Source organism: Miniopterus natalensis, chromosome 12 (assembly GCF_054644295.1).
Source record: "Miniopterus natalensis isolate mMinNat1 chromosome 12, mMinNat1.hap1, whole genome shotgun sequence".
Taxonomy (NCBI): Eukaryota; Metazoa; Chordata; class Mammalia; order Chiroptera; family Miniopteridae; genus Miniopterus; species Miniopterus natalensis.
In genome coordinates this window covers 20,622,576-20,650,351 of record NC_142092.1, presented here as the reverse complement: position 1 = coordinate 20,650,351, position 27,776 = coordinate 20,622,576, and the positions used below count along the sequence as shown (strand labels likewise).

General features: G+C 39.5%; 1 protein-coding gene across 1 annotated transcript in view; it reads left to right on the top strand.

Moving 5' to 3' along the window:
- Positions 1–27,776, top strand: part of ADAMTSL1 (ADAMTS like 1) — an 821,320-nt gene that overhangs the window by 218,697 nt on the left and 574,847 nt on the right. The window contains exon 2 of the mRNA XM_087822640.1: positions 2,081–2,200. Coding sequence (XP_087678766.1) covers positions 2,081–2,200 — 120 coding nt within the window. The remainder of the gene's footprint in view (positions 1–2,080; positions 2,201–27,776) is intronic.

The following is a 27,776-nucleotide window of genomic DNA, read 5'->3' as shown; positions in this document are numbered from 1 at the left end:
TTAATTTTAAATGTAACAGGAATAAGTTAAGTTACCTGGAGGGATACATTTCCAAGAATTAGTTCTTGCAAATTCTACCTCTACTTGTTTAGTGCTGGTCAATTCTCAAGAAGCTTAACGTAGGAGAAGAAACAAGGTAACCTCCCATGTCACTCTGCCTCTTGATGGTTATATCAGTTTTCCATTGCTACCATGATTACCACAGATTTAATGGCTTAAAACACGACAAAAGTATGATTTCACCATTTCTGTAGGTCAACAGTCTAGCAGGGCATGGCTAGATTCCCTTCTCAGAGTCTCATTGAGCTAAAAGCCAATTAGTGGCCTAAGATACAGTTCTCATCTAGGACTCAGGACTTCTTCCAAACTCACTTGTTGGCAGAACTCATTTCCTTGTCTTGCTCCCACGTGCCCCGCTCCACCTTCAAGCCAACAGCATAGCAATTCAAATCTTTCTCATTCTTTGAATCTCTCTGACTTCCTCTGCTGCCCTCACCCCACTGAAATTTCTACTTTTAAGGCCACAGGTGATTATACTGGGCTCATGTGGATAACCCAGAATACTAATCCTATCTTGAAGTCAACAATTAAGTAAATGTAATTATATCTGGAAAGTCCCTTTTACCATATTAAGCAATATAGTCACCAATGTGCTAGTAGGGAGAAAAGGGGCCCAAGATTTGGTCTACTACAACAATACCAACTATACTATATATCAGCAGAGGCCATTTACATATAAATTAAAGAAAATGATAATCTTTTCCAAAAGACTTAGGGCTTAAAATGATTTAAAATATTATTAATTATTGCAGACTTTCAAGACAGTATAAATTAATGTGATAAATACCCACATAGTCATTACTGATATTACCAATACCATGAAAAGGTATAAAATTCAAAATGTATAAAAGTTGAAAGTTAAAACAATAAAGATAATGTGAAGGTAATATAATACCCATTTTGTAATATCCATGACAAATATAAATATGCTAAAAGAACTTCATGTATGTGAAAAGCTTAGATCTTAACTTGTTCCTTGAGCAGAATGTGCTTCTGTTAATGATGGCTGTTATTTATTGAATGCTTACTATATGCAAGTCCTTGCACTAAGTACTTCGCATGTATTGTCTCCTGTTTTCTCAGTAATCCAATACTGCTGGTGTCACTCCTATTTCATGATCGGTACCCTGAGGCTCAGAAAGGTAGAGGGTCTGGGTGAACTGATTATTCCTTGAATTCATAGGAGGTACTTAATAATTTGCCCTTCACCAAAGGAGGTTTGAGTAGTTCAGTAGCAAAACGGTACAATGAAAAGGGTTTTAGAGTCAGACCTGTATTTGAGTGCTGATTTCAACACTCACCAACTTGGCAAATTCCTGAAACCCTTTGTGCCTCCAGTTCCTAATTTGTAAAGCGTGGTGAATAGCAGACACCTCCTGGGGCTGGTGGGGCTGGTGGGGCTGGTACAAGATAACACGTGTAAAGAACCTGGTATGTGATAAGCTCAAGATAAAAGTTCTCCAGGATCTCCCTCTAGAGTAGCTAAGGTGCATCTGGTTCTAAAGCCCTTGATTAACCCAGGAAGTCAGTTCTGGGCTCGGGCCGACCCCTCCAATCCCAGATAGCTCATCCTAGATATTTAATAGGACATCAGGACCCACCTGGTGCTCAGATCTATGGGACTCCGATCTATGGGACTAGGGATAGATCTCCGTGGGTCCAAGACCCCGCCGATGTGCCACACACAGATGGATAGCCCAATGGAATGAGTCTAGGAGCCTGACCACAATGGACCTTGCCACACAGATAACCTATAATCACCGAATTTTGACATGCACACCAGTCAATTAAGAGGCACCAACTTAGCAGGGGACTTTCCTGGCATTCAACCAAGGCTTAGCCACATGTCAGAATATTTTAGTGGCTCTCACATTAATATGTATTTGCACGCGTTGTTTTTGATTGCTCTAATCAGACTTGACAGGGAGCCAAGTTTCTACAACCCTGAGCCATCAGTGCCTCGGTGCCCCCTCCCCCCAGGCTCTGTCTGAAGCTTAACTCAGCTATCTTATCTCTCTAGGTATGTGGAGACCAAAATGACGGGCTCGTTTTCCTGAGGGAATTCCCACTGGTTGGAAGAGCGAACTTATACGAAGATTTCCTGTCTGACCTCTTGAACACTCAGAAAACTGAAGACTCGGTACAGTGTCTCTCCTATTTATTCTTAGAAACACGGGAGTTCAGTTGCTAATTCTGACCCGTGGTGGTGGTTGGTTTTAGCAGATCTGAAGAGGTTTGGGTGGCATTTTTCATATCTGTGACAGGGAGAGGGAAGCAGCGAGAGGGCCGTGGACCGGCTGCACGGGGCAGCCTTCGACTTTTTCTGTGTCTGGCAAGCTTCAGACATCTTACTGAAGCGCTAAGGTTTGTTTGGGGCAGCATGTGGAAGATTCACATGAAAACAACTGATGTTTTGCCAGCGAGTCTAAACATGAAATGGTAATAATTTAAATGAGTGAAGAAAAAAGGTTTATATTTAAAGCCGAAATTGTTTTATGGGTCAATGGAAATTCGACCGTCTTCCAATCCTAGCTTCTTTGTGGATATTTTTACTTCAGAGTGTTAGTCGTATTTATTTTATGAAAGTTTGTTTCTCTGGTGGTGGTTTTGGGGGGGAAAGTCTAGAAAGGTGAGCTCTCAATTGAAAACAAGTAGTATCATTGATGGGAGAGGTCAAGATGCAGGTCCCTCTTACTTGCAGATCAAACTGCAATGGGTAATTTGTATTTTATTGTGAGCATTGGATTGGTAACTACAGAAAGTTCTAAGTGTGGCTCTTTCGTGGTGGTGACCTTGAGCTTAGAAGGACTCTCACTGTAGTTAGAGGATGCTCTATGCACAAGACAGTGGCTTTCTTGTCCAGTCATAAAATGGTAGGATCGCAGAAAAAAATGCCTTAGAACACCTGCAAAGCAAACACATATGTGTCTTTATTCCTGCCTCCTCTACTCTGTCCCCTACAGCCCTCTCTCAAGAGTGTTTTTGCATATTTGTCTCTAAACTTCTCTTCCAAACTTTGAGTAAATTAGCTGTCTCAGTCACTCAGTGGCCACCTCTTGCCGTTTTCGCCATCCCACCCTCTCTATAGTGGACATTCACACCCTTTGCAGAGCTTGGCCGGTATGGTCGAACAGTGGCAAAGTTTCCCAAGTGTATTATAATTAATTTTCATGTGGTGTATGTGTATATATGTGTATATCTTTTTCCCAGTAAACTATGAAAATGCAGAGCTTTAAGCCTTCTAAACTTTTGTTGTTTGCTCAAGGCTTTTTATTGTGTGATCTCCTCTGGTACACACACATTACCGCTTCAGTTTTATTCCTCCTTTCTATGAACAGTATCGTGTAGTTATGTTTTAATTTTGTCCCATTTGATACTACGTAAAATCTGAAATGTGTTAGCCGATTTTGGATTTGGTTTATAGAAAGTCCTGGAAAGTGTTGCTATGTGGATACTGCATTCAAACTTCATAAGCAAGTCTAATTATTGCATAATTTACACCATGAAGGAATGGAATAATGTGAACTAATTATGAACATAATGGAATTGTTATGGTGGTGCCACCTGAAACAGTTTTTGTCACTTGGCAAGCATTGGAGGTGTCACGAACATTATCGGTACATGGCGTTACGTTGATTTACATCACAATAAAAACGGTGCGTGCTGCTGAGTTTCCTGAAACCTACCGAGGTCATGATTAATCGAGCGGGTTGAAGCGTTAAACCTGAAAGAGGAATTCCCTACCAACACAGCGAGAACTGGGGTTATACAAGAAAATGTGAGGGAAACGGAAAGATCAAAGCTTCCTAAATACCAGAAGCTATTTCAGCCTCCGAATTCGTTTGTGAAATTCTAACAATTTCTGTGGAAGGTGTGTCTCTTTCTCTGAGCACTTCATTTGGGCCAGAGGATATAAAACTTTTAAAGTGTAACTTTGTGTTCTAAATAGACATGAAATGATGAATCACCATCATCTCTGTGTTTGTCTAAGGTGAAGAATTTAAACATGAGTTGTTACTTGCATGAATAGCCAGAAAAGTGGAAATTCCTCTGGTGCCCCTTACTTAGGAGTTTCTGCTGTGTCGGGAGGAGGCCCTGGCAGAGAGACTCATCCAGAGAGCTTCCTGGTATAGGTCACACACACCACTTGGCAAGCGCAGGTGGGTGAGAGGGAAAATAGTTGAGCAACATAATCTGTTTGTACAACTCCGTCTGCTTTCAAGTAAGTCCTCTCTAGTATCCTAAACATTTATGCACTTATTTCACCTCTCCTACTGGATTAGTAGCTCTGCTCCTTGCGGTGGGGATCCATGTGGATTCTCCCCTCCCTAGCATCGAGAGTCCTGCCCTTGAAAATAGTAAGTGCTCAGTTGTGCTAAGTGTTTGTTGATGGAAAAAACCCACCATGACTATTCTCTATTGCTCTGTCCTTAGTATTTTATGTTGAAGACACTGTGAGAATTCCATCACAGACTATGCATGAAAAGGGCCTTATAAATGTGAAAACCCTTCTAAATGCAAATTATTGTTAAAATAGTATGGATAACTTGTTCTGAATGAGGTGAGGAAGGAACACTGGCGATTATCTCCACGATGTCCTTTCAAGTCAGTGCATAGGTTTATAGTAAAGAATGTAAATTTATAGTTGTGGAAGTAACAAGTTTATCCCCAATACATATAACGTTTTGAACAGGAGTAGCATTAACTGTAGAAAACATCTTGTGACATTTTGGGTAAAACTATTGTTATCTTTTTAGGTCTTTAATTTTTCTTCTTTTTTACCTTTATTTTTTTCAACTTAATTTTTGAAAAACAGAACAGCCTAACTTCTTTGTGAAACTCTTCCACCTAAAAATTTAATTTGGGGTGGGGGTGTCATTTTTGACCTTTAAGTAACATTTCCTCAACTCCTTCTCAATTAGGGCCTCTTGGCACAATTAACTTTTACACTGCATTAGAGAAACTTTCTAGTTAGCTTCCTCTCAGAGGGCTAATTCCATTCATTCACCACACTGAAAAGCAGTCCAAGTGCACCATTTGTCCAGAATCCACAGCAGGCAACTAAACTTGGAATCATTGCCGGGAACTCTGCATGTATGTGATTTGCATTGTTTACAGAAATGGGATGTTTGTCAAAGGCTGTTATTCATTCTTGGAATAGTCTAGGAACAGATCACAGTTGTTTTTGGTTGTCAGCCAGATACAAAATCAGGATAATAATTAACATGAAATTCATTACTGAATGGGAGTTTCTTCAGTATGTAATTAGTGCAAACCTCATTTGTCAGTAGCTTTGTGGTTCACAAACTGGTTATTTGGGTCACTATTGTACCTTGGTAGAAAAGAAAAGTTATTTAAATATTTATTCCAGTTGAGGGTAGAGTGGTCCTTTTAATGACTGGTAAAATAGAGCAGCCCTTTGTGGAATAGAGGTGAGCTTTCAGGCGGGATCCTCAAAAATACTTGTCTTTAAAGATTGTGTGTGAAAAGATAGGGTTTGTTCTCTAGGTCAAGTCAGCAATTCTCTGAAGCTCAACTGAAACCAAACATGCAATTTATTAAGAATGATTCTGCTTTTGATCGATTTTTTTTCTCCCTCAATTTGGCAGGGGTGGGAGATGGTTGGGGGCAAGTATTATTTCCATGAACTGAAAATTAGTTCAACCAACACACATACACTTATGCAAAATGGAATATAATCATTTCCACATGTTTCTAAGGTGTTCACTAACCTCCTCCCCAACCCTGCCAATGGAAAGGAAATATTAAAATTTAACTGATAACATCTGAAGATAATTAGCTTGATTATACTTCTATGTTGGCTACTATTATGGAGTATTTAGTGGATGTAAATACAAGGAAGTAGCAATGTGTCAAGAACATTGATGTCACTGAAGAGTGACTTCCCTTGTCATTCTCTCATTAGCATCTTCTAACCTGAATTCAGAATTACCTTTTCCTCAAACAAAAGTGTGATATGCTTGTTCTTCATAAGCGCTTGTGGAATAAAGAGAAGGAATTAACATTTAATTGCAGAAGCGCACATGCTCAAAGCTGCCTATAGCTTCATAAAGCCTTATTGATTAGTGACTACTATATTTTTTATTAAATGATTTTTTATAGCTTTATACTTCCTGATTATCTTTTGGTACCTAAACTAATACTTTTCATCATTTCTAGATTTCTGTGGAAAGGACAGAGGAAACTTAGAGAAGGCCCAATGTGCATCTACTAAGGAATTTATGGAAATTCCTCAGAGCAACCCAAGGCAGACAATGATAGCTCTTTTTGCAGTAGTAATAATCAATTGGAGATATAATTTTTGAAAGATTGCACTCACAATTGTAACAAAACTATAAGGATGTAGGTCTGAAAGAGGTAGAAAATCCTAATGGAGTATCAATGAATAATCAAAGAGAAACAGTTTATTAATAACCTGTTATTTACTTGTATATAAAAGAAGGCAATGGAACCAGTAAGTGACTTTCGCTAAGAAAGGCAATAAGATTTAAATAAGAGATAGAGAAAAGAGGAAGAGAAAGGAAAACCACAGATTGTTTGCAATAGCAAATCACATTTTCCACTTCTTAATGCTTGAAAGTTGTTGATTAGTTGGCAGCTACCAAAAAGATCGATCAGTCTCCTGCCTTGAATAACTCACTGGGTCATCAGAGTGAACAATAGCTGCCTGTGGATTCTCTAAGAGAGCTGAGAGTTTAACTGTGTGTGCACATGGCAAGCTTTCTCTGTAGTATGGCCAGTCAGGTTTCTAAGTTAGTGCCTCCCTTTCATTATGCCAAGACTACATCATATTCCCTATCAAAATATCTCAGGGTGAAATGCTAAATCTTGACTGAAGGATTAAAGAAGACTTAAATGAAGAAAGACAATGTTCATGAATGGGAAGTCAATATCATAAAGGTGCCGATCTCCCCACAAATTAATCCACATATCCAGTATAAGCAGAATAATTTTGAAAAAGAGAGATGTGCTCTACAAATAAAGATTTACTGCAAAGCTATAAGAATTAAACAATGTGATTTTAGAATATAGACAAATGGGCCAACATAGATGAGTGAAGAACCTATAAATAGACACACACATAAAAGAGAACTTGATATATGATAAAGGTCATGTTACAAATAAATGGTCACTATCCATAAAAATAAATTCTAGATGGATTGAAAGCCTTTATGTGAAAAGCATGACTTTAAAACTTACAGATGAAAATGTAAAAGACTTTGTTTATAAGCTCTGAGTTGGGAAGGTTTTCTTAAACTTAAAGAGTCCAACTTGTAAAGGAAAATATTGATTCTTTAAATTATATTAAAAATTTAATATGTCATTAAACATTTAATGTCTAAAAATTCCATGAACAAAGTAAAAATACAAGACACAGCTGGGAAATATTATTTGCAATGTATATAACTGGCACAAAAAAATCTATACTATTTAAAGAGTTCCTAGAAATTATGTTTAAAAAGACAAACTGCCCAATGGGGGGAGGGGGCAGGGTCAGCAGGCATGAGTGGCTCAGACAAATTAAAGATGTTTAATCTTAAACCATCAGGGATTTACAAATTAAAATAACAAGGATATGGCATTTGATGGCCACCTGACAGGCAGTGAGGAAGAAAGGTAATGAGAGACACTTCTATGATGCTGTTTAGTATAAATTGGTATAACCAGTTTAAAAAACAACTTACCAATGTCTATAAAGCTGAATATGTATATATATGTCCTAAATACCGCCAATTTCACTTTAGGAATCTACTCTAGAGAAGCATTTACACGTATGTGTATGTTCAATGAAGTATTGAATGTTATAGCCATAAATTGAAAGAAAATCTTAAATATCCATTAGAAGGTAAATGGATGAACTTGCGGTTTATTTATATAATAAAATATTATAGAAGCAATTAAAGTAAATAACAAGATCTACATGTATTAGTATAGATATATCTCAAAAATACAATGTTGAAGGTGAAATTATACCATTTTATGGCATGACACATTTGTATCAGTTTTAATATTACATATTTGTAGATAGTTTAGAGAAAATGATTATAAAAACGTATGTGGAAAATATGTTCCAACTTTGTAATGTTGGTTACTTAATAGACAGGGAGAGAAGAAGGGAAACTGGACCAGGGAGATGTACATAGTTCACTTTAAGCATATCTATAACATTTTATTTTTTAATATGATTAAATGTTAATATCTGTTTAAATAGCTAGTGGTTACAGAGAAATTTATTATTTGCTGAACTTTTTATGATTGAAATATTCTTAAATACATGCATAATAAAACTTTCAGGTTAATGGCTGGCAAATCATCAGCCCCAAATCAATGCTCTTTTTATTAGCAGTGGTAGAAATGGCATAAAGTGACAAAGCTCAGTGCCCAAGATGTAATATATACACTATTCACATTTTCCCTCACAGTGCAATTAAGGAGTAGTCAAATGTAGGACAACAGAACACACGATCCTGAGGCCTTCTATCAGTTCATGAACTGCGACTCTGGTAAATAATGTCAGGATGATGAATCTCAGTCTTTAAGGAGAGGGACTACTTTTTTACACTTGACCTTTAGAATTTACTGAGAAAACCATTATCCTTAAGGGGAAAAAAAATTCCTTTTCTTTATCAAGTTCCAGTTTCCTTACAGCTTATACAGTTCCTATCTGTTGTTTATGAGATGTCCGCTGTTTGCTAGGATTCTGTCACTTAGTCCAGATAACAAATAGACATCAAGATTAATTATCTAAAAGACACGAGAAGTAATAAAATGGGAAACATTAAAAATCCCAGCACTCATACAAGCAGATTTTTAAGGTCAAACAACCTCTCAAAATATATAATTCTGTTACAGAAATTTAACATCGCTTAGAAATAGTTGAAAAAAAATGTGAATTTTAGGACTTTTTGAACATATTTTCAGGTTTCACACTGCGCAAAGAGAACTTTGTCAGTAATGGTGAAATTTCAATACTGAATAAATTCTTCCTAGACATGAACTCCGACTTTGTTCCTTTGAGTTACCATTTAAATTCCTGAGATAGTCTCCACTTATAGTTATCCTAAAGTAAACTAGCATACTTCGAAATGAATATCAAATATCTTTAGCAAAAGTTATAAATGTGAGGCGCTATTTGCTGCTTAACTTTCAAACTTTCCTAATAAGCATAAACTAACTCTACAGACTGTGATTTAAGATTCATGCACTTTTCTCTATGCATGTTATACTTAGATAAAAAGTCCAAAAAGTTAAAAAAATAATAATACACTTCCAAAAGTCATGTGGGGCACCAGTGAATAACTGATTGCCTCCTCGTACTAAATGTCCTTTACTATAAAGAATTAATTCATCTCATGGAAAGACAAATAACTTTCAAAGGAGTTCCTTAGTTGTTTGTAAGGCGGAGCTGAAACGATCAGCCTCTGTGAGGAATTTAAATGCCTGTGTTTAATAGACATTCATGGCTTAGCTGTGCATGGAGGCGCTGTCCATCAGTAGGTGAAGGCAGCTAGAGAGAAATGGTTGCCCCTGACTCCAGCAGCTCGCCAAGGTCATTTGGCACCAGCCTTCTATCACCTGGATTTAAGAAACTGTAAGAGGATACTATGGGTTGTAGGCATGGGCAAAATGTCCCCTTGAGGCAGCACATCCTCTTAGAGTTTATTTTTTTAGTCTTCTAATTTAGATAGACATATTTTTTAGAGTAGGTGCTATTTCAGAGTAGGTAGAAATTTAGGCCTTTAAAACTGAGATTGCAATAGGGTTGGCTAATTGTAGCAAAACATTAGAAGGGCATTATTTAGCAGCATAGTATTACTGAGTAGATGTAATATCTAAATGTCAATTTTAAAATTCCATATATCATGTTACTGTTGTTAATAGTAACTTTTATGGAAGAAGAAGAATGTCATATTTTGGTTCAGTTTAAAAAGTAATAGCATTGTCACCAATGGACAGTTCTGAAAAGGACCGCATTTTAGTTTTCTAACGGTCACACACTGTTGTCTGTGTCCTTGAGTTCTTTCTCCTTTTTTTATTTTTTTCTCCATCCCTCTATCCCCTCAACTCTCCGCCACCCCCACCAGAGCTGTCTGCCTGCTCTCGATCTATGAGTCTGTCTGTATTTTGCTTGGTAGTTCAGTCTGTTCACTAAATTCCACATATGAGTGAAATCATACAGTACTTGTCTTTCTCTGCCTGGCTTCTTTCACTTGGCATAATGTTCTCCAGGTCCATCCATGATGCCGCAAAGGGTAAAATGCCTATCTTGTCTATGACTCAGTAGTATTCCACTATGTAAATGTCCCACAGCTGTTTCATCCACTCATCTACTGATGGGCATTTCATATATCCTAGAAGAAAACATAGGCAGTAAAATCTCAGACATTTCTCATAGCAATATTTTTTTCTGATATATCTCCTTGGGCAAGGGAAACAAAAGAAAAAATACACAAATGGGACTACATCAAACTAAAAAGTTTTTGCACAGCAAAGGACACCATCAACAAAATGAAGAGACAACCCACTGAATGGAGGAACATATTCTCCTATGATACATCTAAGAAGGGGTTAATACCCAAAATTTATAAAGAACTCCTACAACTCAACACCAACCCCCCCCCAACAATCCAGTTAAGAAATGGGCAAAAGACCAGAATAAACACTTCGCCAAGAGGACATACAGATGGCCAAGAGACATATGAAAAGATGCCAATGTCACTAATCATTAGAGAAATGCAAACTAAAGCCACAATGAGATATCCCCTCACACCTGCCAGAATGGCTGCCATCAATAAATCAGCAAACAACAAGTGTTGGCGAGGGTGTGGGGAAAAGGGAGCCCAGGGCTCTGTTGGTGGGTGTGCAGATTGGTGCAGCCACAGTGGAAAGCAATATGGAGTTACCATAAAAAATCAAAAATGGGACTGCCTTGTGACCCAGTGATTCCACTTCTGGGAATTTATCTGAACAAACCTGAAACACTAATTTGAAAGAATATGTGCACTTCTATGTTCATTGCAGCATTATTTACAATAGCCAAAGTCTAGAAGGAGAGCTCATTCTTTTAATAGGAAAGCCTTCAGAAAAAGCACTTGATTTATTTTGGTTCTTTTTTAGAAGGTTGAACTTGATTACACATGAAGCAGGTTCAAAGGAGCTGCTAAGCACATTTTGGGTGGACCTCATTTCAGTTTGCGATTAGAATCCCATGTGAGTTACTGCTTTGCACACTCCATTGAGGTTTAGTGGATTTAAGTGTGGCTGTGTGTGCGTACACATGGCTGCTTGTCACCAGTCTGAAAGTACGATTTAGTAGATTGGTTTGAAAGTATGACCAGTTACCCCTGTAGGCAAGTGCCCTAAGTTTCTATGGGGACGATTGATTTTCATGTATTACATGTGCCCCAAAGGATAAATGAGGGAGCGTGTGGAGCGTATATGTAGGAAGCTAAGTTACATAAGTTGCTGAAAACTACGGTGCTCTGTGATGCACTCCAGTCGGGTATAATTCTCAAGAAGAGCGAAAGAAATTGGCTTAAGCTTTTCAAGTACCCTACCTTCTTGGCAACTCAAAAGGTATGGCATGGGTGGGAATATGACTAAAAGGTTATGTCACTTAGTATCAAGTCCACTGTATATGACGGAAACCTCCCCAAATAATGACGTAAACATAGACCTTTGTTTCTCTCCTATGTAAAAGTCGTTTTCCAGAGATAGAAATTTCAGAGCCAGTGTAATCAAAGGTGGCAGGGACCCAGGCTCATTCTAATTTTCTCCTAAATCATTCCAGCCTCTGACTCCCATTCTCAAGGGCACCTTTGTGGTCCAAAATGGCTACAAGAGCTCCAGCCATTACAACCCATATCCCAGGCAATGGGGTGGAGGCAGGGGCAAACTGTAAGTTGGTAATGGAGAAAAAGGTATACATCAGCTGGCTCATGAGGACTCTCCCGGAAGCTGCCACTTAGTATATCTTTCAATAGCTTTGGCATGACCTTAGTTACAAAGCCCTGGCTGGGCTAAGGGGTGCCTGGGCCGCGCAGTTTGTGCCCTGGGCAGCCGCATACCCAGTTGAAGTGAGAAAGGGGAACACAGTTGGGAGCGAGCAGCTGGCAGTCTCTCCCAGCGTGGTAGCAATAATTGCACTCAACCCCCAAACTTTGTATGCTGGATGCGGAGCGCATCTCCCAGTGGCTTTAGGATGGGGGGCGGTGATGAAAATGTCCGAGGTGTAGATAGTGGTGCTGGTTGCACAAGATACTATGAACCATCGAAGTGTATACTATAAAAGGGTGAATTCTATAGTATATGAGCTACGTTTTAATTTAAAAAACAGCTCTGTAGTCTATGTTGTTTCAGTCTAAGAGGAGAAGACGAAGATGCGCAAACCTTTATTCCGACGGATGTAAGGAGGGTAGCTCAAAGGAGAGACTCAAGGTTATCGGGACGTAGTTCAGTGGCTCGCTCTTACAGAAAGAGAGCTGCCCCCCCGCCCCCCGGCCCTCGGCCTGAGGTGGGGGTGTCCGGGGCGCGCAGGGCGCCTGGGTGAGCTGCGGGCAGCCGGTGGTGGCGGAGATGGCACTGAGCACAGCAGAAGCAAACGTAATCTCCCAGATGCCGGCTAAGTTTGTTGCGTAGATGATGATGATAACGGCGAACACTTGAGATAATAGCAAGATCATTTTATGAGAAAACTGAGACACAGACTGGTTACCTAACCTGTCAAGGTCACACCCTTCCTGAATAGTGGAGCCTGGTTTGGAATCCAACAGTCTGGCTCCACCGTCCATGCTCCTGACTGCTACGCTAACAGGCAACTTGCTATCAGAAGTGATTACTCTGGTTTGGAAGAAAAGGTCATCTTTTGTGGATTTTGTGGTTTTTATAATATATACATTTAAAGTTAAGTTTGATTGTAGTTTTTCAAGTGATTTTATGAAGTAGGACTGGATATCTTCTGTTCCGAACTGCCTCATTTATACTAAAATGCTTTCCTGGCCTAATTGAAAACAAGATGTCAGTTGTCAAGCCGCACACACACACAGCTGAAGAAAGTGACCTGCTTTATTAAGCTGACTTTTACTCAGATATTTCCTTTGTCAAACCTAATGTGATGCAGTAGACAGATTTATTTTTTCCCCCCCAGGTGATCCCACATGGTCCTGGTAAGTGTATGAGTGGCTTTTGACAGGGATGGCACCTTTTTAAAAAACCAGGTTGAAGCTCTTTGTTGTTTTTGACCATTTAGGGGTATAGATGTTTGTTATACTCTTATTGTTATAATTAAACAATACATATTTATCTGAAGAGTTTATTTTTCAAGGCAATTCAAAATTCGGGTTTGTTATACTCTTATTGTTATAATTAAACAATACATATTTATCTGAAGAGTTTATTTTTCAAGGCAATTCAGGCAGTCATACCTTAGAGCAGAAATATTCTCTTTCAAATGTGTGTATACATGAAGCTCTGCTGTATGTAATCAATGTCCGTGATACGTGCAGCACACATTAAAATGTGGACAAATTCACACTCGTAGGAATTGCCTGAGCTTCCTCTTTAGACAGGTTCTGCCTTATACCCATGAAAATAGGATGTGTTGCATATTTATGGCATATCTGATTCTACACCATAATTTTACCTACTCTGTGTCTATGTTAGGGTAAATATTGGGGCAAAAATTGAATATTTTAATGGCAAGACCAAAAAATCACACAAAGGAATATGTGATCTCGAAAGAGATATAATGAAGACTGGTTTTAATGAGAAGACAGTAAGAATCTACCTGGCTTCTTAAAGTTTAATGAATATCCATGATCTCCAAAGAGATAGAACTGTTATCGTACACTTTAAAAAGTTTTTTTGAAAATTTGTATTTCGGAATTTATCATTTTTCCCACTCAAACATAAATATGGTAGATATAAATGTCACAGTCACACACTTAGGTATGCAAAAGAGTGACTTCGGTTCCTTTTTGTAATCAGGTATAATTTCTGGTTTACCTCATGCTCTGTCCCATTTGTCCTGATGCAGGAAGTTACTTTAGTTCCTTCCAGGTAAACTTAATCCATCAGTTATTTGGGTGTAGGACTGTCTGTCTGTTCTATGTGCTCCTCGCCCCCACTCCCTAGTGCTCTGGGAAGTGAATGGAAATGCCACACAGAGAAGGGGGGAAAGGTGTGTGATTCTAACTCGGCCTCTCACTCAAGGTGTTACCAGGGCGCGGGAGCAACCTCGTTCATCAGATTCCTGGTGGCAACTTTCTAGGTCTTGTCCATCTGACCAAACATTTTCAGCAATGAACATTCTGGCAGACAGGCCATCATTTTCGCTTTCTTTGATAATTCCTGAGTTCCTCTGGAATCCATAGACTACTCTCAAGCCAAGGGAATCCAGAGCTAAGGGTGTGGACTTATCTCCAAAGCTTGATTCCCCTTCCACTAAGACAACGTAGACAGTGTCTTTTCTTCTCCAAGGTCCCAAAGCATAAAACTTAAAGTAAATATACATGCTTCCTTTTTCCCAAGCAAGACTCTTTTTGCTGAGTGAGAAGGACATACAGTTTCTAAACATGTCCATCTTGAATTCTCTCCATACTCTATCTCCTCAGCTTCTCTAGGTTCTTATAATGTGGAGGTAGTTAGGAGAAGTGTGCGTGGAGGAAAAATAGTGTGATATATTATGTCTGCTATCAAATAATTGATTTCTCAACCTTCCTTGGCATTTGAATTTAGAACTCAGTAATTCAACTTCTTTGTTCTCTGGCCTGGTCTGATAATCTCTTACTTGTGGTTATAGGTGACCCCATATCTTATGGAGAAAATGAAAAAATCAGTAAATATCTCAAATAATTATTCTACCATGCTAATTTATGTGCTACATAATCCAGCCTTTATTTACAGATTTAGGGACCTTGGGCATAGTTTCACTGTTGCAGTTTTGAAGATTCATGTACTGCTAAACTTTTTATTATTTTGAATCTGCACTACAGAATTAAATTTTACACAGTTGTAATAAGCACAAGGTAATTAAATACCATGACTAGGTCAAAAAAGCTTTAATTGTGATTTAAAATATGAGCTATTGTTTTTCAAGTAAGATTTGGTCATAGAACAAACTCACCCTGTTGCCTTATTTCCCAGTGCTGTCTAAAAGAGGGAGAGATTATTTCATCACCCAAAAAACAATTCCTAAATGTAACAAATGCTGACAGAAGTGACAAGCATTTGATTTTCTTTGAATGAATTCCAAAGTTCATTCCACTTGGTGCATACATTTCTTGTTCTCCAAATAACTGCTCCAAAAGAGTTCAAATTCTGATCGCAATGGTGGTCTAAAGTAGTTAAGCACACTCCATATGATGCCTATGACCTCTACCTCATGGTACTAAAGAAAGCATAGGGAGAGGAACTTTTTTTTTTTTTTAATATTTATTGATTTCAGAGAGAGGAAGGGGGAGGGAGAGAGATAGAAACATCAATGATGAGAGAGTCATTGGTCGGCTGCCTCCTGCATGACCCTTGCTAGGGATCAAGCCCACAACCTGGGCATGTGCCCTCACCGGGAATTGAACTGGGATCTCCTGGATCCTAGGTCGATGCTCAACTGTTGAGCCACGCCTGCCAGTTGGGGAGTGGAACTCTTAATGCTTGGAAGAAGGAACTAAACAAGTTCCACACCAGTGGGTATAGTGAAGGACATACCAATTTTATTCCAGTTTACCTAGGATTGTTGAAGTATTTCCTACGTAGAACTTTTACAAGGATTTAAAAAAAAAACACATCAATATCAAAATGTTTTATAAGCAGTTAAAAACAGCACAGGGCTTCAGAAGATAAGCTTCTCTCCCAGGAGTCGAAGAAGGAAGATGCCCACTCTCACTTTGCCCATAATCACAGGAATTTCACCATAGAAAATGCTTAGTCCTGGCCTACTCCAGGGTGTAGACAGTCATTAGTTACTGAGCAGTAACCAGAGACAGACTCAACCTACTTAATAACAAACTGTTTTAACGTAAGAATGTCAGTGAACTGACCAGCATTTTCACAACCCATCTAGAGAAGAATGTAAAGAGGAGGCAGCCTTGTTATTCCTTGAAAGTTGTGGAGTGTGACCTGAGAACTCATCCATGTGTCTAAAAATCACGTATCGAATAGCTTGGACTATCCAGAACATGTCAAGATTCCAAGTGATTAAAATGGAAGTCATAAAAATAGTTACAGTTAACTCACAAAGGCCCCTTGGTCCCTTGTTATGGGTTTATTACTCTAACTTTCATTCAGTTCTAAGTGGATTAGTTGGTATGGCTGACAGATTGGAAGGCAGTCCTCCAAATCCCCATCTCCTGGTATTTATGGCCTTAAGTTTTAGGCAGAACCTGTGACTTGCTTCTCACCAATAGAGTACAGTGAAAGTGATTGGGTGTCATTCCTGTAATTACATTATGTTAGACTCCACCTTGTTAGAAAATTTGAGCGTCTTGCTCTCTTTTCTCTTGGGTATGAAGAGATAAACTACTGCATCCTAAAGACACAGGAAATGAATTGTGCTAACAACCTGTAAGCTTAGACGTGGACCCTTCCCCAGTGAGCCACGAGGTGAGAACCCGGCCTTGGCTGGCACTCTGCTGGCTTGCAGAAGACCCAGATAAGTTGCACCCAGACCCCTGGCCCATAGAAACTGTGCGGTAACAAGTGTGTGTTGTTTTTAGCCTTTGAGTTTGTGGTAGTTTATTATGCAGCACAGAACACTAACACATTGCTTTCTTAAACTATAAAAGAGAGCTCTTGTCACTTGAATCAGGTATCAATAGCAATGAGAGAAGATACTGGTGACAAGGAGATGTTGTAAAAACAAAAATCACATAGCTGTCTAAACCGATTCAGCATAGAAAGTAGTAGCCTTATACACCAGTATAGTCTCTCGAAGCACGGTTGAACAATAAACGGTGTTTATAATTATATGACTTGAGTCCACAAGCAGTGGATATATCAGTCAAAGTACAGTCTGTGCCAGAAGGTAGAGGCCTATGTAAAAAACTGGGGGGGGGGGGAATCATAATTATTGAGATAGCATTAGACATGTTTGACCTTGTATCTTGGAATTGAGAATTTTGGTATTTATCCTATAAAATTCAAAAGGATCCAAAAATAACTAAATATCTATGATCAAAGGTTACACATGCCTTTCTCACAATGTTAGAATGCTTATAGAATCTGGAGTGAGAATTTTGAGTTATAAATAAATACGTGCACTGAAAGTTCATGTATCACTTCCATGCAGCTTGTAACAGCATGGCCTCTGTTTCCGAGCAGGAAATCCACCTGGAATTGGAAACAAGGACTTGCTGATAACCATCCTATAAATATGCTTAAGGTTTATGCTTCATGGTCTTCTCTGCATCTCATGAAGTTTAGAGAAGGGAGAGGTCATGTGAGTAAATATTGAAATGCTCTGGGTGCTGCAGAAGTTTGAAGCCCTGTTACCTAGCTCTACTTCAAGCACATACTACTCATGTCACCTTCCTGAGACTTAGTTTTACCAATTGTAAAATGGGAATGATATTCCTTACCATAAAAGCAGACTGTGTACCATTAACTCCCATTTAAAAAAAAACAAAAACAACGAACTATTTTTATTGAATTAGAGAGGAAAGGAGAGGGAGAGAGAGAAACGTAGATGCGAGAGTGTAACATTGGTCTGTTGCCTCTTGCATGTACCCCATTGGGTATAGAGTCTGCAACCCGGGTATGTGCCCTGACTGGGAATTGAACCAGCAACCTTTCCATGCACGGGACTGATGCCCAACCAACTAAGCCACACCAGCCGGGGCCCATTTGTAGAAACATTTTTTTGCAATATTTTTTGTGACCGGTGCTGATAAAAATAAAAATAAAAAGCTGCATAACATGTTTATGAGATGCATAAGATGAGGAGTTTTGAGAAGACTCTCTTTATGTAATTTGGGTTTGAGATTTCATGTCACAATTTGTAAATCAGTTTTCCTCGCATCTAATCATTGATCTCCCTGGTCACCCTGGGAGGTAGGTTTATGTGTCAGCGGTGCTGGAAGGTTAGAGTTGCCCAGTGTCCCACCGCTGGTGCATGATGGAACCAGGACCGAGACCAAAGACATTAGACTCTAAATCCCATATCTAACTCTGCACTAATTCGATGGGAAGATATCACTTACCTAGGAGCAGAAGTAGACATCTCTCGAGAGCAAAGATATTTCTGAGTCACTGCGTTGCCTTTTCATCAGCAACTATTATGTCCTGCCCCCAGTGACTGACTCCCTTGGAGTGACGCAGCAGCTCAGCCAGCAGCCTGCTCTTCCACGCTGAGTTCTGGGGAGCCAAGGGAGCCCTCGTCACCTTCCTCTTCCTGGCAGTGCTTCTCGGCGGGGCCACGCCTAGGGGACGGTCAGAGCACGCTCTTTAATCTTGTCCCTGGAACCTTGAAGCTCACTCACTCCCATTTGAAGTGTTGCTACTCCAGGAAAAACTGCATTAGATTTTAAACAAAGAAAAAAGTTTAAACACAACCTGCCCATTTGTTCATATTGGAGATCATTATTCCTTAACTTTTATTTATTTATTTATTTATGTATGTATGTATGTATGTATTTATTTATTTATTTTAAAATATATCTTTATTGCTTTCAGAGAGAGGAAGGGAGAGATAGAGAGGGAGATAGAAACATCAATGATGAGAGAGTCATTGATCGGCTGCAGCCCACAACCCGGGCATGTGCCCTGACCGGGAATCGAACCCCGATCGCCTGGATCCTAGGTCAATGATCAACCGCTGAGCCATGCGCGGCTGGGCTTAATTTATTTATTTAAAGACCTAAAGGATTTAAATAACAAGAAAGAGATGCAGAGAAGAGAAAAATAAAGAGAAGGAAGGAAAAAGAACCTCCTTTGCTAACTCAGATATAATTTATTTTGTTTGTCATGAAGGAAATAAGAATTGCGTATCATTAGGCAGTGCCTTTATTCTGCCTAGCAATAAATTTGCTTAAATGCCGTACATTTCCCGTGATATCTATTGCTGATATTACTGAAATTTCAGAACGTGACGTTCTGGTGGATACTGGGGCGTGTGTCAAGTGTACGGTAAAGCCATTCACTCGCTGATTCTTGCAGCAAGGTGCAGGGAACATAGCATGAGCACAATGCAACCCCAGCTTTCGGGGGAAAAAGACCTAGGAAGGCTCCCAGGCATTTAACAGGGATGGTGAATAGGTGGCTTTCTCAGCACCTCCATACTCTCTGCCCCTCATGTGAAAGTCTGACTGACTATGGTGCTCTTTGCTGCTGAACCAGAGCATCCTTCAGGTTCCTTCTCCACCCTGGGCTGGAGCAGCCATTAGGACTTGGTTGGCATTGGCATTCGGTCTGTTGTAGAATTTAAAAGTTCTTAAGAATTTGAAGTCGACAGAGTCTTTCTGTTTGGCTTTCCCCTTGTGTTTTCTCACGGGCACATGAAAACATAAACTATATAAGTGGTCTTTCATGAGAAGATGTCTGGGAACATGATAACGGTCCACAAAACAGCTGTAACAGATGAATTTGACGTTCCTGGATGAAAAAAGGGGGTAAATGGGTAAAAGTCAATGGAAGACAACTTTTAGAGAATTTTAAGATTTCTCTTTAAGCAGAATAGTGAAATAATTAGAGCTGGCTTGTAAAGTAGTGAGTTCTCTTTTGCCAAAGCTATTCTAATGGATTCTGGGGAGGAACTGCCAGGGAAGTTGTAGAAGTGACTCATGGCTTAACCCTCCCCGGTGCTTTCACTGTGTTGAGCACATGTCCTTTATGGGTTCTTTATTTCCTTGTTTGGTAATTAATTGCTTATCTGTTTACTCACCTATGGTAACGATTAATTCATTGAACACTCTGATGAACCAGGCAGCCCTATGTGCTGATGGCCTATTTTTTTCATTTAACATTTATAGTAAGAGTATGAAACAGAAATGATCCCTGTTTGACGAGTGAGGAAACTGAGGCGTAAGAAGGTTAAGTAACTTGCTTAGCTCATGATGTTGGCAACTCTGCTCTCCACCACAGCACAGTACAGCTTCCCAAGACAATTAGTGGCTGAGTGATGCTTGGATGAGAATTGTAATAGGCTTGAATAAGTGGGAAAAGCTGTCTCTTAAGTAAATCATTTCTATTTCCCACCAGCTAATTGGAGACAGGCGTTAAGAGGAAGGAATTAGTTCCACTCCACAGTTCCAGGCTGAGTCCTGTATTGCCTCCAACGGAGGTGGGGGTAGGGACATGAGAATATTGTTCTAATTGAGATCCTAGAGGAAATTGCTTTTGAAAGGGCTGTGAATGGCTATATTGAAATCTAATTTGATATAACTTTAATTTACAAAGCGAAATTATTAGGCAAATTTTGCCATTTTAATTTCACAAAGCAGCAGACTTCCAGATTGATCTACACTTGCTGTATAGTAGGCCAGGCGATGTCTACATAAGATTGTTCTCTAGATGCCAACTGAATACAAGTCTTTACATCGAGCCAGGTCCTGCAAACTAAGAAGTCTTTTTATACTATTCCAGAGGGCAGGATTGAATGCCTGTTTTCCCCAGTTTTATTTTATAAATCAATAAAAAAAAGTTATGGATATGACATAGTTCAAAATACGTATGCCCTTCTCTTTCCCCCTGCACACATGTCCCTGCAACTGTAAGAGGAAAAGCCTGATGTAAACTAATTTTTGTTAGGAATTAACTTTTGGCTCCCAGAAGTATCCAGGGCTTTTACTCTATTATAGACCTGTTTGGCAAGATAAGTACTTTTTTTAACTTCTCAAATTTCTCTCTCTTTTTTTTCTTTTTTTCTTTTTAATGCAGGCTAGTTTTGTGGACTTTTAAACTCTCTGAGAACTGCCCTTTGAAAGGTTTTGTACTCTCTCTCTATCAAGTATTATTCAATAAATCATTCTCAACAAGTAAGTCAAATAAGCATATTAGTCTATGTGTCGCATTTAACCGGGCCTGTTAAACTGGCTGCATTTTGGCAGTGTGCCCAATTAAAGGTTGTCATAATGCATCTACCTAGAGCAGGAATGAGCCTGGTCAGGTTTCAAATGAAATGTACGTTTTTGTGTAAGTAATCTCAGAGGGGCTTCAGCACTGTAAATTGCATAACGTGATACAATAGTCATAGGAGCTCAGAAATGCAGGCCACTGAAGGGCGGCATAGTCTTCCAACTATGTCATATATTAATCACAATGGTTTAGTGTCAGCTTTTGCTTTCAAATTCCAGTGACTAAGAAGACAGCTTATTTTCATAGGGATATCATGATGTGTATGTGTATTTTAAGTGGAATGTTATATGAATGAGTTACGCTTGTCCGACCAACTCCTTTTAATCCTTGACCATTTAAATGGAAAACCCATCTAAGCTAACTTTATTCCATGGAAGTCACTTTTCAGTCCGGGAGATTAGGAACTGTCATTGTGATCAGCATACTCTTGCGCTTTAAACAGAGAGCTGTGATTACCCTTGCCTGAATGTTATCCTTTATTTTGTTCATTAGAGTAGCTATTGCAACCAGATTTCAAGCCAGGCTTTTATCGGTTGTTCCCAAACAGGGAGAAAATTAAGCTATTTACAAACTAAGAATTAATTTCTGGCTCCGAGTATAGCAACAACTTTCTCTAGATTTGACCTCATTAAGTAAATGGTGGGGGTCCTGATGAAGAATTACAATTGTTATTTGACATGTGGCCAAAAGAAATTTTACTGCATGTTAATTTTTAAATTAAGCCTACCCTATTCAGTTTTTCCGGCCCATCTCTTTGGTTTAAACAAACTGCGGCGTGTTCTCATCAATGTTCTTAAATTCCCTGGCAAAACTGAAAAGAACAGTTCTGATAACCTACCACGAGATGGCGCTATGCCTTTGTCGTCCCAGAGTGGTGGGTTTTGCTCTAACGCAACCCTAGGGAAAACGCGCCTTCCCATTTTCTCATTAACCTGCCTGCAGGTGTCAAAATAATCCAAATTTCCACATGAAATCTGGGATGATGTTAGAAATAAGCAGATGAAAATTATCCTCTTATAATCGTTTTTACAGTGGTAGAGGAAACAGGAGGGGACTCCAAAAGAAATATTTAGGTCATCTCTTTCTGCTGGAAGGTGCCAGTTGGGGACTGGGCTCAGTGAGGAATGCTTATGAGCAGGACTTGATAGTTTGCCTGGGTTGCTGCCTGCCAGGCAGTCTTCTGGCCTGACAGATGAGGGTGAGAGGAAAAAGAAATGAGCTTGTCCCTCCCTTCCATTAGCCCTCTAAAAATTGCTAGTAGGAGCTTCTGATGATACGCCTTGGAGCTCAAGTCTCTGCTCCTGAAGCCCCAACAAGGCTGGAGAATGGTGACCCCTCTGACAACAGAGTGCATTCGTCCAAGGCCACTGTTTCTCTCCATCCCCAGAGACACAGACCTCATGCGAGTGTCTGGCAGTGTGAGTTTAGCCCACAGCCTGCAGAAAGCGGCCTGTTACCTGGGACAGAACAGGGGCTCTTAGCTGGGCATCACCTGGGACCCTGAGCTCAACGAAAGCTCCTTAAAGGCTCTGCAGGAAGACGTCTTCATTGAATCTAATTACTGGCTGAACATACACTGGCCAGCCAGAAGACCCAGCTTTCTTGAGTTTCCAGGACTGCTTATTAAGATGTCACTTCAGGCTGCAAATAGCTGTGGTAACTGACATAGATTCTTAGAGGGCTTTGTGAAGATTATTATTCCAGGGACTTGTCTTACTCTGTTTCTTGACATATTTTATTATACTCATATTTTCTTTCCGATTCTGAGGTTATAATATACCATTTCAAGGGAGGCTTTGAAAGAAGAGAGTAATAAAAGGGATTCTTAGGATTTTGCCATGGAAACTTTATTGTTATTTTACTCATAATTGCATAATGGGCCCTATAATCAATGCAGTTAAGATCTACTTGTGATGAAGTAAACATGGTAGTAGAGTCATGATATTGATAGTTTAGTCTTTCCTGAAAATGGTGTATTTTTAATGGTCATTTTATTTTCTTGCTGTCTTTATGCATAACATTAATTAATTCTGTTTAACTTTCCTAATGGGAATACTTGGATTGTTGGTTTCTACCCTTTCTACTCTTATCAAGATTTATTCTGTTACATAGCATCCTTCTATATTTTAATAAACCAATAATGGTTTTCCAATAAGAATTTCCTCAGGCTTTATTTGTTTGATGCTACCACTGGGAGCATATCAAGGAGACTAAATTGTAAATTGAGTTGCTTCTGATCTGGGCAAGAACTGTTTATATTCCAGTTCCTTCAAATGCACTAAAGAAATAATATCAAGTTGACTGTCTGAATTATTAACAGATCACATGTATTACAACTTGAACATATCAGTGGGGGGTGCCCAGAAATTCATCCTGCCATATGGGTCTAATGTTGAGTAGGGTATTAAGCTTGCTGAACCCTTTTGAGGTTTAATTTTCATAAAGAGTTTTGGAGAAAAGAAATTAAGATTTTGGAAGCTATAATATCCTCCAATGCTCTCCCATGGCAAATGATAGTGACCTATGGTTCTTGGATAAGGCGTTGCTATATCCTTTCGTGGTATAACTTATGGATTACTTCACAAATGTTCAGTGCTTCATTTTAAAAGACGGAGGAAATATTTAGAGTACTGTTTTGAGTACTTAATACCAAAGAAAATATGGAAACAAATAAAAATACTCATTGCGGGGTTTTAAGGAAAGGAGGAAAAGCTTTCTATTTATATAACTCCATTTCTAAGAGTTTTACTCGTTCAATATACATATATTGAGCATCTTTTACCTCAAGCACAAACTATAACAGTAGATTGTTCTTGATTTCTATAATTCTTATTTTAATGATATATATAATGTACATGAAAATTATATAACCTGAGAAATAAAGGATATAAAGATTATTTAGACAAAATGTGCTGAAGGAATTGCAGTGAGAGGTAGGTCAGTGGCCACTGAGTCATTATACCAGATCCAGACCACCTTTTCCAAGGGTGCTGTTGGGCAGGTTTCCTGTTCCTCTAACAACACGCTCCCAGCAGATTCAAACTAATAGCAAGATTGTATTCAAACCGTACCAGTCACTGCAGAATTCTCAAGTCAAGAGGTGAACCAAATAGAAATTTAACCAAAGCAACAAGTGCACCCTGTAAGGCGCTGTTCTCTCCCTCTGACTCCACACATCTCATGGTCCCCCTCCTTGGGCCAGTGGTAATGTTGATACGTGGTCCTTTCTCACTCCCCTTGTCCCCTCCCCCAGGCCAAGTGGATGGGGCTTGCTGAAGGGGTGGGACGCATTAGTGCCAAGGGGTCAAAGATTGCTGAGGAGCAATGATGTTGCTATCCCTGCCATAGAAGTTACCCTCTCTGTGCTCTTTCTTCCCCATGCTTTTCCATCAGCCCTGGCAGTGTTCCCTCCTCATGGTCCAACTGTCAAGGATTGTAAAAAAACCGATGCTGTAGAACCCCAGCACCTGAGCCCAAATGACAAAGGTCAAGCAGTGTCTCCCCTGCCCTCTTCCACAGCCCGGCGCCCCACTCCAGGCCCACTGAGACTTCACTCAAACCGAAGTTCTCCAAGTTGTACTCTTTTACTCCCTGACAAGTTCAAGTTTCCTGTGACTCCCTCCATGGGGGTGTTATCTGGTTGATATTTCACACTAAGGAGTGGGTGACATGTGAGCTTAATCTTCTCAGGAGTGATTGGCTTCGCCACAAAATGACATTGCTACCTCTTCACAGTGTCCAACTTAAGAATGCATGGAATACTAGTAACCAGTCCTTGTTTAGCTATAGTACCTGTTAGTTGTGAGGATTAAAATAAATAACACAAACACTTAATATGGTGCCTGGCATACAGGAAGCGCTCAATAAAAGTTAGCTGTTATTATTTATATTATTTTATATTTATTTTTGGAAAGGAGGGGATTTTAGCCACCAGAGTCCATCAGAAGTAAAATACATAGAATACTTGAGTTGCCCAGTTCTCCACTGAAGTGGTCCTCCTCCCCAGTAGCCTGTGTCTAGTCCTTTCTGTGGCTGGAACAGGCAGCACTCAAGTGTCCACGTGGGGAGGTCTCAGTGTGGTCCCACCATCACCTTGTCAGTGGTGCTCAGGACCCAGATTGCCCCTGGGAAGGCCTTCCATGAGCCAGGCTGTGGGCCGGGCAGTTCCACTCCCATGGTTTCATTTCACCCTCCTGACAACCTCAACAACAGGCCGTCATAGGCTCATTTTAGGGATGAGGAACTAGGGTCGAAGGGCTGAGTGACATGCTGGTGAGTGGCGGGACTGGGAACCAACACAAGCTTTGTGACTCCAAGTCTGATGCTATTTCTAAGCACACGGTTGAAAGTTTAAAAATGGTTCTGAAGAAGTAGTGAGCATTCTCATGGAGACATTTGTCTTCGTGGTGTTTACTTTGGCTTCATAATCTCAAAAGGGCTGGTACTTGTTGATCTTTGTTTGATAGTTTAAAATTCATCACTGTAAGACAATTTATGTACAAGCAAATGCCATGAGTCGTAAGCCTTATTTGTTATGGGCATGAGACATTAGTTTCACACTTGAAAACTTGTTTATCTCAATACCCTTTTAAGTTATTTCTATTTCCTTTGCAGAAATGGAAGTCATATGTTCATTTGTTAAGATGTTTAACAGATTTTTAATTGGATGTCTATACAGGGTGGTTTTTTTCCATATATTTCTGTCTTTATTCTTGGAAACAGTTTTAGCTGATTCACATTGTTCCATAAAAAGTTAAAAGCACATTTTTGAACCTTAGAACAACAACAAAAAAATGCATATATAACTTTTCATTTTCTATTTAGGACCAGTCAAGTAAGTTTGTGTATTTTAGGACATTGAATGGAACATGCCCCGAGTGGAAGTTTTGTAACAAAACTCCAGTCTCAGGGACTTTGCCTTTCATCTAGAGCATAGAGCTTTTAGTTCAGTTGCATCTTTGTGAAGTTAGAGAGCTCTCCAGATTTGCATTCCCCCCGCCCCCGCCCCCCCCCCCCCCCCCCCCCCCCGGCCAACTGTTTCCACATAGATTCAGATGGCTTGGGAAACAGATGAACTATGGATGTGAATAATTTAAGAAATAACATGAGTTTATTTGTGTTTTCAGGTGTGTGTGCATGTGTGTTGTTTCATTCTTTGCCTTAGCATGAAAGAAGAGTTTGTGAAGTTAGAGTTCTGGGAAGCTAAGCTCAGAGATATTATGGAATAGCTGTAGTCAAGCTCAGTCGTAGAAACCTGGCTATTGAAGCCACCGAACTGAGCAGATGGGCCTCCTTGGGGATTCCTTGATAAAATTTTAGGAAAAGCAGCCTGGTGGGGTAGGGATGCAGAACTCTGAGATTATGGAAAAAATCTGCATGAGTGATTCTGAGATGCTTTTAAATCTTTTCTAAAACATTAGTAGAGCCCAACCTGCGAGGCTCAGGGGTTGAGCATCCACCTAGGATCCAGGAGATCTTGGTTTGATTCCTGGTCAGGGCACATGCCTGGTTGCGGGCTTGATCCCCAGCAGGGTGCTGGCAGGAGGCAGCCGATCAATGACTCTCTCATCATTGATGTTTCTATCTCTCTCTCCCTCTCCCTTCCTCTCTCTGAAATCAATAAAAATATATTTTAAAAAACAATGTATGTTTAGCTTTAGTTTCTTCAGTGGTCAAAATCTCTTTAATCCTCTTAAGAAGTTTATAGATGCCATTGAAATATTGATTAGTGTGTGTATATTACAATAAATGTTAATTTTATGCTGGGAAGTTATCCTGAGAAATAATTATCAAAACCCCTAAAAGTGATACCAAGGGAAACACACCCATATGCCTTCCTTGGTCTGTATATGACCTAACTTAGACGAAGCAGAGATGGCTTGGAGTGACGTGCTACAGTAAGTGTTCACTCGGGTAATATATTCTGCCCCTCATGCTTTTGCTCTTCAGGGAAACATCGCAACATATAAATAAATGTAGATTAATACAGCATTGCTTCAGGGCACAGTTTCCAAATGAGTTATGTTTAAGTTGAAAATCAATAGGTTCAATGAATATAAAAAGATTCACATATCTTCTTTTCCTCTTCTTCATGTGATCCTAGCAATAGAATAAGAAAATAGAAGAGCTAATTAAGGAGGAGCAGTCATGAAGTCTTCTTTCAATGTACTTTTCTTGTTCTCCAGAAATGTGATGGCCCCAGAACCACCTAATTTGCATGCATTAGGAATTGTGCTGTCCCTGATGCTAGAGTTTTAGTCGTCACCTCTGCTGATATTTTTCAACACTGAGAAACTTTATCAAACTGTGAAATATTTAATCTGGAAAAATTCCTGATTGTGTCCCTCTGAAATCTCATCTGTGTTGCTTGGTGTACTATAACATGTCTTTTTTTCTTTTCCTTTTTACTGAAAGCATAGACAGTTTATCAAACAATGGTTTGGAATTTGAGGAAAGAAATTGATTTCCCACAGAGAGTAAAATTTGGTCCAGAAATGAATTCAGCACATTGGCTCTGTTAAGGAAATGCTTGGCTGTATTCATTTGGGAATTTCCTTGAGCAATAAATTTGATGGTTTAGCCATGTACCTTCCAGTATGTCTACTGTGTTGGATGATGTTGACTTATCT